Source organism: Poecilia formosa, unplaced genomic scaffold (genome assembly GCF_000485575.1).
Source record: "Poecilia formosa unplaced genomic scaffold, Poecilia_formosa-5.1.2 Scaffold724, whole genome shotgun sequence".
NCBI classification, from domain to species: domain Eukaryota; kingdom Metazoa; phylum Chordata; class Actinopteri; order Cyprinodontiformes; family Poeciliidae; genus Poecilia; species Poecilia formosa.
Genome location: NW_006800663.1, coordinates 106,512 through 120,171, shown reverse-complemented (window position 1 = coordinate 120,171; position 13,660 = coordinate 106,512). Strand labels below are relative to the sequence as shown.

At 39.0% G+C, this 13,660-nt stretch overlaps 3 protein-coding genes across 3 annotated transcripts in view; 1 reads left to right on the top strand and 2 right to left on the bottom strand.

The window, feature by feature from the left end:
- Positions 1–1,006: 1,006 nt before the first annotated feature.
- On the bottom strand, positions 1,007–3,467 carry LOC103131164 (ras-related protein Rab-11A-like). Its single transcript, XM_016666445.1, has 2 exons — positions 3,283–3,467; positions 1,007–1,224 (listed from the first exon to the last, which is right to left on the bottom strand). The coding sequence occupies exons 1-2, from the start codon at positions 3,320–3,322 to the stop codon at positions 1,025–1,027; spliced, it is 240 nt and encodes a 79-aa protein (XP_016521931.1). The 5' UTR covers positions 3,323–3,467; the 3' UTR covers positions 1,007–1,024.
- Positions 3,468–4,216: 749 nt separating this feature from the next.
- On the bottom strand, positions 4,217–10,911 carry sh2d7 (SH2 domain containing 7). Its single transcript, XM_007542745.2, has 6 exons — positions 10,244–10,911; positions 8,271–8,360; positions 8,025–8,190; positions 6,930–7,154; positions 5,556–6,221; positions 4,217–4,946 (listed from the first exon to the last, which is right to left on the bottom strand). The coding sequence occupies exons 1-6, from the start codon at positions 10,393–10,395 to the stop codon at positions 4,902–4,904; spliced, it is 1,344 nt and encodes a 447-aa protein (XP_007542807.1). The 5' UTR covers positions 10,396–10,911; the 3' UTR covers positions 4,217–4,901.
- Positions 10,912–11,431: 520 nt separating this feature from the next.
- The window catches only part of dapk2a (death-associated protein kinase 2a), a 7,909-nt gene continuing 5,680 nt past the window's right edge, over positions 11,432–13,660 (top strand). Inside the window, exons 1-2 of the mRNA XM_016666429.1 lie at positions 11,432–11,851; positions 13,112–13,197. Of these exons, the coding sequence (XP_016521915.1) occupies positions 11,759–11,851; positions 13,112–13,197 (179 nt within the window). The 5' untranslated portion in view covers positions 11,432–11,758. The remainder of the gene's footprint in view (positions 11,852–13,111; positions 13,198–13,660) is intronic.

Below are 13,660 nucleotides of genomic sequence, written 5' to 3'. Positions count from 1 at the left end.
CAGTCAGACTGTTGGTGGAAAAACCTCTCAACTGTGGAAACAAACATTAACATGTCGCATGTTTTTCATATTTCCCATCAGCCACTTGGCCCGATGCTTTTGAGCCTTTTAAGCGATAATTGAAATAAAATGACTCATTATGTGTTTGGTTTCTTTGATCATCCCATTAATTCAACTTTAAAGTGAAAATATGGAGCAAAACCAGAAACTGAGTTTCACGGCGGTTGTCAACTGGAAGGAGATGAAGATGTGAGACAAAAGGACAGTTTTGGTTAGCGTTAGCTCCTGCTAAAATTTTTTATATGCTTAGTGGTTCAGCATTAGCTTACACTATTTTTTTATGCATGTAGTGATAGCTTCTGCTAATTTCCTAATGTGTTTAGCAGTTTAGCATTACCTTCTGCTATTTTTTATGTGATTAGCGTTAGCTTCTGGCAAGCTTTTAATGTGTTTTGCAGTTTTGCATTAGCATGTACCATTTTCAAAGAGATCAGCAGTTTAGGGTTAGTTTCTGCTCATTTTTTTATTTAGCGGTTAGCCACTAGCTTCTGCAAAACCGTTTTTGTTCAAAATTTTTCTATTGATAAATTCAACAGAACTATAATACACTGTACAGCTTCTGCTAATTTCTTACATGTTTAGCATTAGCAGAACTAATATTGTTGTTCAGCGAATTAGCGGTGAACTTAGTGGTTAGCTGTGATTAATAACTAGTGCAAACAATGGTGGCCATCTTGAAAAAAAAGAATGTCAATATGTAATTACAACTCCTACGAGTCCAACTATGTATGATGTCACAGTCACACCAAAAGTGCTGATCTCAGATAAATACTGGAAAAATTTGTGCAAAAATAAATTTTTCTTTACGATCATCTGAGTCAAGTTGAGTTCTTGGATCTGCATGTGAAAGATTTACTGAAGTTTTCACTATCGGAGCTTTGCTGCACGAACAGGAAGTTGTTATTAATAAAAGCGTAAAGCCTTTCTGAACAGCTGAAGCAGCTCCCAGCATGCCTCGCTGGACTCACGCTGATGTGATGGCCCGGTAGCGCTCCTGGCCCGCCGTGTCCCAGATCTGGGCCTTCACCGTCTTGCCGTCCACCTGGATGCTGCGCGTGGCGAACTCCACGCCGATGGTGCTCTTACTCTCCAGGTTGAACTCGTTCCGGGTGAAGCGGGACAGCAGGTTGCTCTTCCCGACGCCCGAATCTCCGATGAGGACCACTGAGGCGCAGAGAGCAGAGTTACAGGCCGGCCCACTTCCTGGTTCTGTTTACGCTAAACTAATATTATGTTTTTCCTAAGGAGCACTTGAGAACTGCTCCATAAACATTTATTTTCCCTGGAAATAACTTAAATTATCCAAACTGTTGAAACTATAGAAGCCCATTCCTATCATTAAGAAAACCTTCAACAGGAAGTTGTAATTACAACAATAAAACTCATAATAAGAGCATCAGTTTTAGTAATTATGACCTTAAAAATCACAATTCTGGCTTTAATTCTTGTAATTATGACGTTTATTCTCATAATAATGACCCAGCTTGTAATTTCATCCCAGTGGACAGACTGGTTACAGACTGGTTACAGACTGGTCTGCAGAGAACGGAGGCCCATGAGGGACAAACATCCCTCTGGGGTCTCTACATTTCCAACATTGTGAAATTAAAAGCCAACAAACATCCAAACTTTCCTCTGCGATTTTATGACTGAACGATGATTCTGAGATTATGATCCATTTATGGTTAGGATTTAATGTTTTCAGTTTATTTTACTGCATTCACGATTAACAATGTTTACGTTTGTGACAAGAATTTGATTCTATGAAGCCTTTGCATCTTTTCCAACAAACTGACTGGAGATTTAGTTTTATTTCACTTTTTGAAATTATTATGCTACAATAAAACCAGCTGAAAATGTGGCTGCACAAAAAAAAACTAAACTTTCACAACTTTCTGCTTTGAGCCTCAAAAAAAGCAAAGAGCACAGCAGTATTTTGTTTTAAGAAATCAGTTGACAACTAACAAAACTTAAACCACCAAAGTTTCCTGAGTTTCAGGTTTTCTTGTCTTGCAAAAACAAGATCTCCAAATGCAGCTTCCTGGCCGTTTCCATGTAAAAACGAAATAAATCAACAACAGGTTGAAACATGAAACAAAACAAATACAATAATCAGCTGATAGCAATTAACCGATCAAATGTTTTAATCACTTCATCTCACACTGGTGATATGATTAATTTTATTTATAGTATTGGTTTATTTTCTGTGCTGCTGCCTGAAAACTTACAGTCTGTACAGCCCTGGACCTATTTCACATTCTGTTCCACACAGCCTCAAACTTCTAGGTGTTTTGGGGATTTTATGTGACAAACCAACAGAAATTAGAGCAGAATTGAAATTGATATTGAAACTATTGTCTGAAAAGTGTGGTGTGCATTTATATTCAGCTCTGCAGAACCTCATCCGTAGTTTCTCTCCACCCACGTTGAATGAATGCACATAAAAACATCTCCAGCTCACTCAGCCTGCATGGAGAACTAACCCTAACCCTTTCCAATGCTTCTTAGTTTGATTTAGGTCTGTACTTTGACTAGGCCACCCTATATCATCTCTGGCTGAAAGTTCAGAGTGTTTGTCCTGCTGGGAGGTGAATCTCCATCCCGGTCTCGGGTTCCTACTGCCTCTATTTTCATGCATGCCACACTTTTCAGATTTTTACTCGTCAAAGTAAAAATCTGTTACAATCCCATAAAATCGGATTGTAACAAAACGGGTAGAGTTGAAAGGGTGTGAATACTTTTGCTATGTCCTGTATATAAATAAACACATGAATGTTAATGTTAGCAGCAGTTAATAGTGTTTTTAAATGAATCTCAGCTGGACCCTCCCAGAACCTTTCCCACCCGAACAGAACCAACCCGTTGCGGGCTCAGGTTCTCCTCTCAGCTCCGGTTCTGGTCCCGGGCCCAGTTAAAAGTTCCGCCGGATGCCCGGTCCGGACCTCGGCAGGATGATAACGGTTCAAGGTGTGTCCCACAGCCAGCCGGCTAGCCCGAGCTAACCGCTAACACGAACCCAGAACCGCCGGGTCAGAAAAGAACAGCTTTCTTGTGTCAGGATCACACCAGAGCCGTTCGGGCTAATACCCACTGATTACCCGTTCTGACCCGGTCCAGAGAGCCCGCTGGGGATCCGACAGTCAAACGGAACACAAAAGAAAAGGCTGGTTCCGTTAGCTGCCAGTTAGCCTGACAGATAACAGCGACGGTAACACGACCTACCTTTGAACAGATAGTCGTACTCATCGTCTCTGGTGCCCATCGTGTCAAAAAGAACAGGTTAGTCCGATATTTGATTTATTAAAAACTGAAAATCGGGAATCTTTCTGACTTTCCAACGGGAATCTGTTTGGAATCTGGACGTCCCTCCTGTCTTCTTCTTCGCTAGACTCCAGGCGGGTAAACACTCCGGCCCCCTGGTGGTCAGAAGAGGAAACTGCATGTGCAGTCCCAGATTCCGAGCCCAGAACCACTAATTCTGCTGCCAACATCTGACAAAACGTAAAGATAACTTTACTTTAGGAGAATACTAAATCAGCTGCTTTACTTTGTAACAAAAAAAAACAACACCTTTTTACGAATAATGAAAGTTAAATACAAATATTTAACAGTCATTAACAGGCATAATTTTTAAATAAATTTATTGTCAAGTTGAGGGAAACAACAGAACATAACAGAAATTCTTGGAATTTGAGTCTCTGATAGTTAAATTCCTACACAGGGAAACTTAACAAGCAGTCATCAAATAGAAATAAATTTATAAACAAAGACAGAACATTTGAAAAATACAAAATAAATCGATGAAACAAAGATTGAACCAGCAACCTTTCCACTGAAGGATGATGTTTAATCCATTAATTTATGTAATCTGCTTCTCTAAATCTGGTTTTATGACAAAAAACATTCAGGTTAACTCTAAGTTACTGATTCCCATTTTCCCAACATTTACAAATAAATCCAATCTTTGCTAATAGTTGTGCTTTATGATTTATCAGAATCATTTCATGACTACAACCCTAACTGAACATTACATTCAGTTTAATGTTCATGGATCATCAACTAAAACCTTTATTTTTTCTCTGTGACTTAGAATGGAAGCATTTTCTCATAAAATAGTGTAACGCAATGAGGCAAGAAGCAGACAGGTGAAACTCAGTGGTTTACAATTAATTTACACAATTTAAAATAAGAAAAACCAAACAGTAAAGTCCAGGAGTCATAAACTAACTGAATCATAAACTATCAACAGGAGAAAAACAGAAATACAGGATGAGAAAAGGAAGATCTGACTGGTTACTGCTGATTAGGAACCGGGTGGGAAGCCAGGTCACCATCTGTGTTTCTATTACAAAACTTTTCACAAAACTTTGTCAATAATTCATTAATTAAAAAAAAAACACAATTACAATAGCAGAGTTTTCATTGATTAAAAACACAATTAAAATCAGACGTGATTAAGTTTAAGTCATTAAATCATCCTTCAACTACTTCCTGTTTTTTTCTTCTTCGTGGTTTGCGTCAGTGGCAACATCCGGTTGTTGATCATGTGACCCGTGTGACGCAAAAAAGTTCTTCTGCTGCAGCCAAATAAACCACTTCATCGTGGCGCCAAAAGTTTTTATCAAAAATGATTTTTTTTCCCTAAATTGCCATGTTTCCATAAAGCAAATTTATCTTGAAAATGTCAAATTGTGCAATTATACAATCAATGGAAATGCAGCTACTGAAGTTGAACTGAGGAAATGGCTGTTATATTAACCAGGAAACCCGAACACTCCAGAGTCGAGACAGCAGAGGTTAGAGAAGCAGAAGATCCAGAACGAACTTCAGGGACGCATCATTCATTTCTTCTTGTTATCAGGGAAAAATTTCTTCCAGTTAATGTTCTGCAACACAAAATTAAGAAGCATTTTCAGATTTTATCAGCAGCATATTTACGTTTCATTTCCACTGAGCGCTACGACGCAGGGCGGTGCGGTTCGGGGTTTTATGGGCTGACAGATCCAGGAGAGCGTTCCCACCACCAGTTTTCAGCGCCACAGACAGAAAAAAAGGAGTAAATTTACACCAAAAATCTCAGAAATTTTCAAGGAAAAACAAAGAAATTTCTGAGTCTCAAAAGTCGAAAATTCTGAACTTGTGAAACTGAAATTTCCAAGTTTTTTTCCTGAAAATTTCTGAGATTTTTTGGGGGAAAATGAGCCAATGTCTTCTCTCCCTACAAAGGCTCCAATACTCCGTTACACCAGTTGGGCGGCGCTACACCCAAACAGGTAAAATGGCGTCATTTTAGTGCGACGGGAAACGCGAAGCAAGCAGTGACGTTTTTCTGTCCCCAGTCAGTGAACCGTGGATCCTAACCGTGCGGTACCACCGCCATCTGGACCTGCAGCGTATCATCGGTTGTTTGGGCTTTACTATAGAAACAGATCAAATGGCGTACCGAACCGCACCGGCTGAGTGGAAACAAACTATCAGTTATTTTCCTTTCTTACATTTTTCCCCCAAGTGCTTTTGGGTTTTTTGTTCTTCACGTCCTCCACCGACTCGTACGTGTTGCTGTGGCCGGCGCCGTCTCTGGGGATCTGCTCGTACGTGTCGTCGGCGGTCCGCGTCGGGCCCTCGGGGACCTCGGCGTACATGCTGTCTGCCTGCTGGGCTGGACTTCCTGCGGCGGCCTCGGAGAATTGGTACAGAGGGTTGGGTCTCAGCTGGTCCTGGCTGCCGTTCTCTGGTTCTGACCCGGAGCTGCTCTGAGTCACACCTGGAGTGTGGTAGGAGTACGTGAGGCAGGTGACCTTCTTTGGTGGGGCGGACGCTGTGACGGAGAGGCTGTTAAACTTGTTGGAGTATTTCTCTTCCTCCTCCTTCTCCTCGTCGTCGTTGTTGTTGCCCAGATACGGCAGGGATTGGCTCCGGCTCTCCACCTGGCTCAGATCAGCAACCGGCACCATTTCTTTGTAAAATTCACTTGAATTGTTTGAGTCTGTTGGGTGGAACGAGTCTCTGTTAGCGGGCAACGGCGGAGTTGTCCTTCCTCTGTGTGTCTGCGCCCTGTTTGGGTTGGTTGGCATTTCACTGGGATGGGACATTGTGTCTGGTAGAGATCCACTCAGGGAAAAACCCAAAGGCATTCCTCTTTTTGGTACCGGAGGAAGGGCCTGAAAATAACAAAGCAAAACAATTCAATCCAAAAACTTTATTTGGAGAAATCATAAGCCATGCAGCACCTGTCTATCCATGTCTTATGTTGCTTGTTTTTTGTTGTTTTGGACTAAAATGTGAATGTTTTACCTAATAAAGGTGTTATTCTTCTTCACAGGATGGGCTAAATGCTAAAGCTAATGTGCTACCTTCAACCATGTTGCTGCAACATCTACAGGAATGGAAGGGTCCATTCTCAGGAGAACATTGCATCTCACTGCGTTGCCATGTCCTCTTCATGTTAGACGCATGCAGCACAGATCAGACCATAGATTTACTTCCATACAGTTAAATTTCTATGATGCCCCTTGTTATATTTCATGGTCAATTTAATGTTGGTGGCCTGGAGTTTTCTGTAACATGCAGGTATAAAGTGCATGAAGTCCATTGTAGTGTACTGGATGTACAAAAATTCAATATTTAAACCAGTGCATGCTCAGATATATTCTGCACTGAGCAATAGTTGTAAAGACCAGAAACACTCTTTGAGAGATGACATAAATTCAAAAACATGCAAATGGCCACTGCAGGGAAAGCAACTAATTTAAATGGACTGTAAATGATTAATTTATTTGATTTGCTCTTTCTAACCAGGCTGACCTGCAGCTGAAGAGGAACCAGAATGAGTGATCAGCTTTTCAGTAAGACTTCAGTTTCCATCCCACCTGTGAAAGAGACGATGCATCCACGGATACGGTTCCCGTCAGCTTCCTGTTTCTGGATTTGGGAGGAAGGGAAGGCGCCAGTGCTGGAGGAGATTCATTTTGACACTGCTGAACCTTTTTTTTCTTGTCAGGTTCGACTTGGTCCCAGATGGACCGCAGAGCTTGAACACTGACACCTGAACTCTTCTTGGCATTGACCACATCATACAGATCATCAGCATCGTCCTAAAGAGAAACAGAAGAGTTACTTTATGGTCGCAGTCCAGCAGTTCAAGCATATGAGACAGATCTGAGTCTAATCTAACCAATGGTGCTCAAATTAGTCATACTGGTCAAACTTAACCACAGCCATGTTCTACTCCAGTAGCATAAATTAGCTTATAAACATGCTAACATTTGCCAATTAGCAAGAAACAAAGCTAGTTAGGATTTTCTCAGGTTAACAGAGACATTTGGTAAAAACGTATAAAAACATGAAGCTAGCTTCAAACTGTTTAGCGTAGCAGCAAGCTAACATTTTCCTGATTATTGTTAAAGATATGGCACTCAAATAGTTTGCTATTGTGCTTACATTTGCAAATTAACAAAGTCACAAATTCAATATATTTCATATTTTTAGAGGTTTATAAAAAGTGAAAATACAGAGTTTTCCAGTTTAACACATTAGCATGCTAGCATTTCCTTATTAGTAATGAAAATGTTAATTTACATAGGCTTAAATAATATTGCTCGAGTTTGCTATTATTTGCTAACTGATAAGAAAAACTCAAATTATTCAAGAAAAATTTATTTATTTGTGGATTTTTTGTACGTTTGCAAAGCAGCCAATCCAAACGCAAACTAAATACATAGGCAACTAGCTAAATACCTGGCTTCAAACTAAATGTATAGCTTGAAGTTTAATTAGGAAGCTAAATACTTGATTAGAAAGCTAAAAACGTAACTTGAAACTAAATATTTGGAGCTAAATATTTGACTGAAAACTTTGTTGGTTATAATATTCAACTTGCTAATTCCATCTTAAATTGAAGGTCTGAGGAAAACCAGATGAAGAGCTCAGTTGGAATATTTGTAAAACGGGATTTTGTGTCTCACCTGGCAGCAGCTGGAGGTGAGGAACTCCCCAAACGGCTGGATGGGCCGGACCTTGTAATGCTCGATCAGCTGGGTCAGACTGCCAAACAGCTGACAGTCTCCTGCTATCACAAACTGCCCTTCAGCATTTTGGGAAATGACAAAATGGCGACACCTGTCTTGACCTCTGAAGGGCGGACAGTCGTTCAGTCAGAGAGTTGTGAGTGAATCATTCAATGATTTACTAGGAAACCTTATTTGCCTCACTTGTAGGACAGGATGTAGCCGATGGCTTTATCACTGAGGCGGATGAGGAAGCAGCCCAGAGCTTTATCTCTCAGCACATCTTCTGCTTCCCTGCAGTGGAGTGGGAGAAGGGCAATTAAACAGAACTACAGGCAAATTAGATTCAAAAATATCCCAGCTGCGTCATGGAACTGCAGCACACAGGTAGCGGCCATTCGTTCTGTCAGGGAGAATTTACCACACAAAGTCTCTGACGTGACATCAGAGGAACAGAAGCCCAACAAGCAACGCAGGTTTGCAAACCTGAATGAGACGAGAAACATCTGCAACGATGTTCTCTGGACAGATGAGACCAAAACAGAGATGTGTGACCAGGAGAAAACCAAACATCTCATCACCAACACCTCCTAACTGCCAAACACGGTAGTGGAGGAATCATGGTTTGGGTTTCTGTTGCATCCACTGGGCCTGATCTGCTCTATGTACTGAGATGTTCTAACGTCAAACATGAGTCCAAACAAATCCCAAAGACTGAAACAGAACAGAATCAATGTGTAGCAATGGCCTAGTCAAAGTGTAGACCTCAACCTGATTTAAATACTGTGGTGGAAGCCGGTTGGTCAGAATTTATCCACAACAATGTGTGAAAGTTTTAGAGACAACAGTGGCGTCCAAACATTTGGCCAACGTTGGTCAAAATCAAGTAGAAAGAACTCAGGGGCCACAATTTATTTTTATTTTTATTTTCAGTTAAAATGTAAAATGGTTTCATTTTCAGTTCTTATCTTTTTGCCTGCTAAGCAACAAATTAACAAGTATTTTAATTAAAAAGGTCAGAAAAAGGGTCTCAAAATTACGCAGTTTCATAACTTGTCAGTCAGCAATAAAAATGAGAAGTGTCTTTGAAAACCCTTGATGCACATTTTAATTATTTTGTGCGACTAAGTCTGTTTTTGAGCTGCTGGAGATTTGTGACCCAACTTACTATGACAAAAAAACATACCTAATAAAAGAAAAACATTGGTTTTGTACCTAAGATTTTCTATTTCAGATATATATTTGTCATTGAAAATTTCATACAAAGAAAAACAAAACGTCTCCATTTGCCAGGGGTGTTCAAGGTGCGGCTCAGGGGCCTTTCGCTGCCCGTGGAACAAATCTAGGCGGCCGTTAATCACAGTTCAGGAAGTTGATGCAGATTTAAAAACAATGTTGGGGTGAACTTTTCACTGATGCAACATGAAGTATTTATCCAGGTTTTTGCTTTGAATTTAATTTCTTCTACAAGTAAAAGGAGATAAAAAAATAAACTTTCAGCAGCTTTAACTAAAATGCAGAGCTGGGCAAGCAAACCAAGACTGAGCCATATTCTGTTCTGAAGTATCTCTACTTTTACTTGAGTAAGATTTCTGGATTTTCTATCCACTGAATGAAAAATAAACACGTTTAACCAAAAACTCCCCAGACACACACCTGCAGTTTCTGTTAAAGTTTCAGAAGTTTTTTATTGAAAGAAACTGATTTGTAAAAATTTTCTTTAGCCTGATTTTATTTTTTGTTACTTATATAAATTATTGTCATTTTGATCTTTGAATACCAAAATCTGATGGTCCATCTGATGATGTATTTTTTAAAATATTAAATGATCGATAATTTGCTCAGTTACTCAGTGCATGAGAAGACTTTTTACCAAATATTTTTACTTTTGAGTAATTTCTTTGACCGCTACTTTTTACTTTTACTTCAGTAAAAATATGTTGAGGTATTTTTACTTGAGTATAATTTTTGGGTACTCTGTTCACCTCTGCCTATTCTAGAAGCTAACTTTAGCATCCTGCTAATCAGAAGGAGAACTGAACATGTGACTGAAATGCTAAAAACTCAAAATAGCCACTAAGAAACCTTCAGATCAAACTTAAACATTTTTAGCAGCTGCAGCAGCAGATAGCAGGAATAAATCAGATGAACTTTTATTGAAGTAGTGCAGATCTTACTTTCTGGCAGCGAGGCCCTGGAACCAGTCAGGGAAGTTTCCGTTCTGCAGGATGAGCGGTGCCTGTGTGTCGGTGAACCACCTCAGCACCAGCTCCTTCAGACCTCCATCTGCCGCCAACATCTGTAGGTCCGCCATCGTCTGCTTCGCCATCCTGGGCCGTCCGTCAGGAGCTGACCGAGCAGCACCGTGGTCATCCGTAGTCACTAAATGAGTCTCCAAAGGAAGCAGAGACGGCTCATTTGACTGTTTCAGTTGGATGTCAGTCCCATATGAAAGGTGGTATTGTTCCAGCTTATCTACTGAGCGCTCCACCTCTCATTCCGTCGCCTGTTTCATTTTAATATCTCTGTTCCTCGTCCCAGATTGATCTTTAACTGCTTGGGTGTAAACTTGTAAAATCTTTGTTGTGATACATTTTTTGTTGCCATACATTTTTTCTTATTTCACGTAATAACTATCAGTTCCGCTAACTAAAAAATTAGCTAACCTATCCCTAAAGCACTAATTGTAAACATTAATTCCACTAACACTAAAGCAAAACACCAACATAATATATCATGGAAGCTATCCTCAAGTACTATACCAACATTTTATCTAGCAGATGCTAACGCTAAAGTAATTTACCAACATATCTAGCGGAAGCTAACGCTAAAATGCTACATCAACATATTTTTTAATGGAAGCTAATGCTAAAGTATCAACAAATTATTTATTGGAAGTTAATGCTAAAATAATATAACAACATAGTATTTAAGCTAAAGCACTAAATTTAGTCATGTTGATACTCAACTTGGCAATAACAAAGTGCACCCAACAGTCTCTGTGTTTCCTATAAATTCATAAAATGATCCTGAAAATTTCAGCCTGGAAAAGAATGTTGGCATGAGAACGATGCAGGAACTTTAAACACAATAAATGTATAAATTCATATAAAAGTTTACTTTAATATTTCTTTATTTCTTGTAGAATTATCCATAAAGATTTTACACCAATTAGCTGTTGCTTTTCGTTTAAGTGAATGCGGGAGGTGAACGCGTACGGAAAGAGCCGCCAAAACCTCATTAAAAGTAATGCAAATTAAATTTTACTTCAATTTCTACAAACAACAGTGTGGGATTTTTTTCATGACGTAATCTTCTGAATATTGTGCGATTGTTAATTAATTCGGCTTGAAAAGTACAGTTCTGAAGTCTTTATTTTTCAGGTATTTCACTTTTATTCTTGCTAGCAGATGTTCATTGTTGCAGAGCAGCGCCGCATTAAATTGGCAGCTTTCAGTAAGGAGTCTTGTACGGAGTTCGGAGGCAACTTCGGTCTTCGTGTTTGGAGCAGAGCAGACAGATCAGAGGGACATTCTGGACCACGATGAACACATGAAGTAGTTTTACTTTATAAAGAAAAGGTTTGCCTCTAATAATCCAGCTGACGGTCTCAACTTGTGATTTTAGTTTTCAGATTATTTCCAGGATGGTTTGTGGATAAAGAGTGAAACGTGTTGCTTACAGCTGCAGCCATGGAGTTATTCAAGCAGCAGAATGTGGAGGATTTCTATGAGATTGGAGAAGAACTGGGCAGGTATTCATGCAATATTCAACAGTTGTCGTCTGCATGAAGAAATAATTAATGATAATTAATGCTTATTTGATTAAAATAGATGATTATAAATGTAATCCACATGACAGTCACTGGTTTAATGTCTGTCTCTGGGACAAACAGAAGCATTTCTTCTTGTAGCTTTTCCCTTTTTTCACCCAACATTTAATCTGTTCCTTTCTGGAGGATAATCATGTTTACTCCAAGATCTTTAGGAATTCAGGATGCAGAAATATCTGAGGAATCCTCGAAGAACGTCCAGATTTCTTGAGTGGTTTTATGTTCTTTTTGGAAATATGCAAATTTCCTCCAAACTTTCATCTGTTTATAATGTTTTTCTGGTTTGCTATGAAAACATTCAGACTTTCATGGATATTCTGGACTTTCTAAATGTATTAAAAGTCTGAAATCAACTGCAAAGAAATTATTTACACTTTTTTAAAAATAACCCATAATTTTCACTTCCAAGATAATAGCAACAAACATATAAAAATGTCTTCTTGTCATGATGAAATTCTCATCTTCTTTAATTACATGCAGAGATTAGAATATGATTGAAAAGTTAATTTATTTAAGTAACTCAATTTGTTAAATAAAACACAAAGACTAATGTTTTCGTTTCATTATTTCTGTTAATAATGATGATTTCCCACTAACACTTAATGAAAAATTATATGTAAATTTAGAATATTACATAAAACCAATAAACCAGAAAAAAGAAATGTGGGGTTATTACCTGTTAATTTTATTATTTTTCAAAAGATGCCTTTAATTAGACAAACGAAGCTTATTTGAACAAATATTCAAATTTATTGAATATAAATATTTACAGTTTTACGTAGGTGTAAAGTGTGTAAAGTATGAAGCAGCAACGATAAAATGAATTTATTTACATTTTCTGGGGAAAATGGAGTTAAATTTACATAATGTAAAGAGGGAACGGCTGCCGGTCTGACCTGAACTAAATGTCAATCTCTGAATCATTATCTGATGTCACCAAAGTTTGAGTTTCCAGGTGAACCGCGGCTCTCCGTCAGAGACGGGAGCAGCTGCTCGTCTGATGAAACTGCTTTTTAAAGGCCTCCTCTATCTTTAGCAGCAGTTTTCTGCCTGAGCGGCGGCACGTCTCGGTGTTTGGTTACAAACTGGTCAGCAGAGGAAGCAGCCTTCGAGCTGGGTTAAACAGTAGTGCCATGTTTTTATGTTTTCTGTGTTTTCTGTGTTATTGCCTATACGTGTAAGGTTGACACCGTCCAGACGCGTCTTTCTGCAGAATGTGTGCAGTACTAAAAATGGAAGTGAGACAGACAGAGATTATCATCAGAAAAGCTCCATCAGAGCAAAACATCAAGTGGAGCGGTCAGTGAAAATATCAGCTGCATTTTTTAGCTATATGGTTTTTTTTTAGCTGCAGTTTTTCCTTTAGTAAAGAGTAAAACGTGAGAAAGTTGTTACAAACAGTTTGAGCTGTTTCCTGCATGCAGCGCCCCCCTCAGGCCATCGCTGAACTTATTTCTGCAGAATTTCCTCCTAAACAGTCAAATGTTCCAGGAATGAAAACTCTCCCAGAGTGAACCTTTGCCGGTTCAGGTGGAAGTTGGCGTTTTGGTCCAACCTCTTTCCTCTGTGATGTAAAAAAGAAAAGAAGTTCAAAGGGTATGAATACTTTTGCATCAATACATCAAATCTGATACTGGTGAAACTTTTCAATAGAGATTAAGTTGAAGCAGACCAGATCAATTCAATCAATTAATTAACTTTCATTTTATCTAGAAGTTGTAAGAATTATTATTATTTTTTGTCTATATTTTTACTAGAAACT